At 39.4% G+C, this 2,988-nt stretch overlaps 1 protein-coding gene across 4 annotated transcripts in view; it reads right to left on the bottom strand.

Moving 5' to 3' along the window:
- Positions 1-2,109, bottom strand: part of LOC107686956 (glycoprotein endo-alpha-1,2-mannosidase-like protein) — a 12,997-nt gene extending 10,888 nt beyond the window's left edge. The window contains exons 1-3 of one of the 4 annotated variants that reach the window (XM_016484116.1): positions 1,835-2,109; positions 1,043-1,681; positions 771-880 (exon numbers count right to left, since the gene is read on the bottom strand). In XM_016484116.1, coding sequence (XP_016339602.1) covers positions 771-880; positions 1,043-1,681; positions 1,835-1,910 — 825 coding nt within the window. In that variant the 5' untranslated portion in view covers positions 1,911-2,109. Of the gene's footprint in view, positions 1-770; positions 881-1,042 lie in introns of all 4 variants that reach the window. The other 3 variants (XM_016484262.1, XM_016484350.1, XM_016484181.1) reach the window with 3 other exon arrangements.
- Between the last annotated feature and the right edge of the window lie 879 nt (positions 2,110-2,988).

Raw genomic sequence — 2,988 nt, 5'->3', positions numbered from 1 at the left:
ATATATATATAATCACAGCATGCCGATATACAGCCATATCTCACGTCTACGAGTGTGATATTGCGTTTAACAGTCCAACGACACGAGTGTGTAAATAAATTAGGAACAAGAAAGGAGTGTCTTGCATATAATATACAAAATATAAATATTATAACATATAAATATTATATATAGAACTAGTAACGAAGGAACGTTGAGTTGCTTCATTAAAAGCTTATTACATTACTGTTTTAAAGCAGTGTATTATGTGGAGTAGAGTATTATGAGAGAGAGATTGACTAAGCGATAATAATTACCTGCATCTAATCCAGCATTCATTCTTCAGATCAATCTCATATTCTCAATAAAACATTAGTTTAATTGTCCGATAGGCTCGTACTATCCTTTCATCTGTTTAGGGTGATTTGATGACAGCGCTGCTCAGTGCATTTGTTGGTTATGTCTTACAAGCTGTTGTTAAAAGTAAAAATAACTTCTGTTTCCGTTCTTCCAATATAAAGTCTTTACTGCTGACTCGTCATTATAGTGGATATGGGCGTCCGCCATGACACTCACTGTGAGAAATACAGCAACTTCGGCAAGCGGAGTGATACAAACGGTGAAACGGCTGTTGGAGTTCTGTTGGACTCTAATATATCAACACTCTTATTAGCCAATCAGATTTGAGTACCATATATATATATATATATAAAAGAAATACATCAGAATAAAACTCCATAAACCAAGTGTTTGTGTAAGCAGATAAGTTTGATTGATCTCTCACCAGTTACCTTGATACTGTGTCTATGGGCAGCGTCCATTACAGCTGGCACTAGATCCTCTGTGGGTTTGCCATGTTCATCTGCCACACCAGGCGGGTACCAGGACAGGACCACCACACCTGGCATCAAAAGTGGAAATACATTGCTCTACAAGCAACATTTTGTCTCTTTTAAGGTTTTTAATGATGAACGACCATCTACATTGTACTATAATAGCCAAAGAAACATAAATATAATAAATGAGAAGCACAATTCATCAAATTGTGTCTTGGCCGTAAAACCTGCAGCCGCAGCTTCGATTTGCACCATGTGGGATTCAATGACATCTGGATCTCTGGAGCTGTAGGATCCCAGTTCAGGGTAATAACTGGACGCAATGTCATCTGGAGGATTGTGTCGTCCTTTAGAGTGACTGGAAGCTATTTTGGGGTCCCAGTGTGGCACCAGTACATGGTCCCAGTGTATATAACTACCATCCATCTGTGGCGAGCCATACCATAAATAATAGAAGATGTGAATGTCATAGAAAATGCTGTGGTCGGGACCAGAGTTGGAGAACACTATCTTAGTGTCACTGCCCACACCACCATTCTGACCCGCTGATTCAGCTACATGATTGGGTCTCTGGTCCATTCGCTCTCCAACCAAAGGCATCAGCTCCATTCCTGGAGCAAGATCCGAGAAGCCATCAGTGGGTTTGAGGGTTCGTAGGCCCATCATAGTACCAAAAATAAACAAAGTGAATAACAGAAGAGCCACACACGCTTTCCTGCGTAACCTGTTCATAGTCGCTGTCCGTGGTGCTGGAAACGGTAGGTTGTGAAATGCTTGTCTTCCATTTCCAATTCCAGTTCGCCCTCTATCAGATTTGCATTTGGCACTCTGGATTTGTTGCTTGGTCCTTGTCAGGAAGCCATTATCTGCGTTACATTAACAAACTGTAAAAATGTGGAAAAAGGTGCTTTGATACATTTCTGAACATGCAACGAAGATACTAAACTGACAAACCAGCCTGCATTATTTATCACGGAATATGCATAACCTGACAGAGCATGCTATATTTCTAACTCAACATTGCATAGATTTGTTTTTGTTAAGTCGCACACGCCCGTTTGAATTCGACGAAAAAGCGTCCATGCAATCATGCATTTATCACATGCACCAGTACATCCGTCTCCATCGCTTCATTTGCGCTGCTCCCCACTTGCAAACTGAACGCCGTCTTCTCTCTCGTGCTCTCCCACGCGTGGATCTTTATTCTAATCCTTTCGCGCAGAATAAAACACTTTCACATCAGATGCACTGGCTTTGTGAAAGCATCGGCTGGTTTCTGTGCCTCTCTGTCGCCTGTGTGCTGGTGATAAATCATCTCTTGTTACTGGAAGGTGGAGTCTCGTGGGTTTGTCACCATGCACGCATGCTCAAACAAGGACACTGGCTGTGTTCGCAATGCCGTGATGCTGGCTGCATACTGAGCAGTATATACTGAAAACGGCATACTATTTACTTATTTAAAAAAACAAGAGTACAATGTAAAATAATGCTTGTTATGCAACGATATGCATTTCAATCAGTAGTATGTTATACATTTGTTACCTCTTAATGTTTGTATACTTGATTCTTGCTATCATCTCTAATAAATATGGTTATTTTGCCTTTTTAATAAAACAATTAAATACAAAGTGAAAACGTTGGATACTTCACACACAAAAAAATGCACCTGGTATTACTGCCAGAACATTAATTAAAATGCCCAAAAAAAAGAGAAAAAAAAAGCTTATTGCTCAAAATACTACTGCTTGCTGTATTTTAGTATATACTAAATACTATCCACTGTATTCCTAACCCTAACAGTATCTGAAACTGTAACAAACATTGCTTTCACATGATGACTGCACATCTTTACACTGGTGATAAACAGATTAGAACCATTCCTTTTATCATGTGAAATTAAAAACACTTTAGCCTGATCAGTGGGTGTTTTATACTCATTAGAATTATAGATAGGGTGACCTGTCCTCTTTTTCTAAGTCATGTCCTCTTTTTCAGAACTTAAAAAGGCCTCCAGTCAGGATTTATAAATTGCTAAATTGTCTGGGTTTTGACTTTCCTATTGACATGCTTTTTGCTATGGGGTGGTTCTATATACCACCCTATCCCGTCACCCAAGGCCAGTGTCCTAATTTTTGAAAAGCACAATAGAGTCACAATAGAGTCTTTTGATTTC

The sequence above is a fragment of the Sinocyclocheilus anshuiensis genome, unplaced genomic scaffold, assembly GCF_001515605.1.
Source record: "Sinocyclocheilus anshuiensis isolate Anshui unplaced genomic scaffold, SAMN03320099.WGS_v1.1 scaffold5, whole genome shotgun sequence".
Lineage (NCBI taxonomy): Eukaryota > Metazoa > Chordata > Actinopteri > Cypriniformes > Cyprinidae > Sinocyclocheilus > Sinocyclocheilus anshuiensis.
Note: the sequence above shows the minus strand (reverse complement) of the source record. Positions and strands in the feature narration are given on the sequence as shown.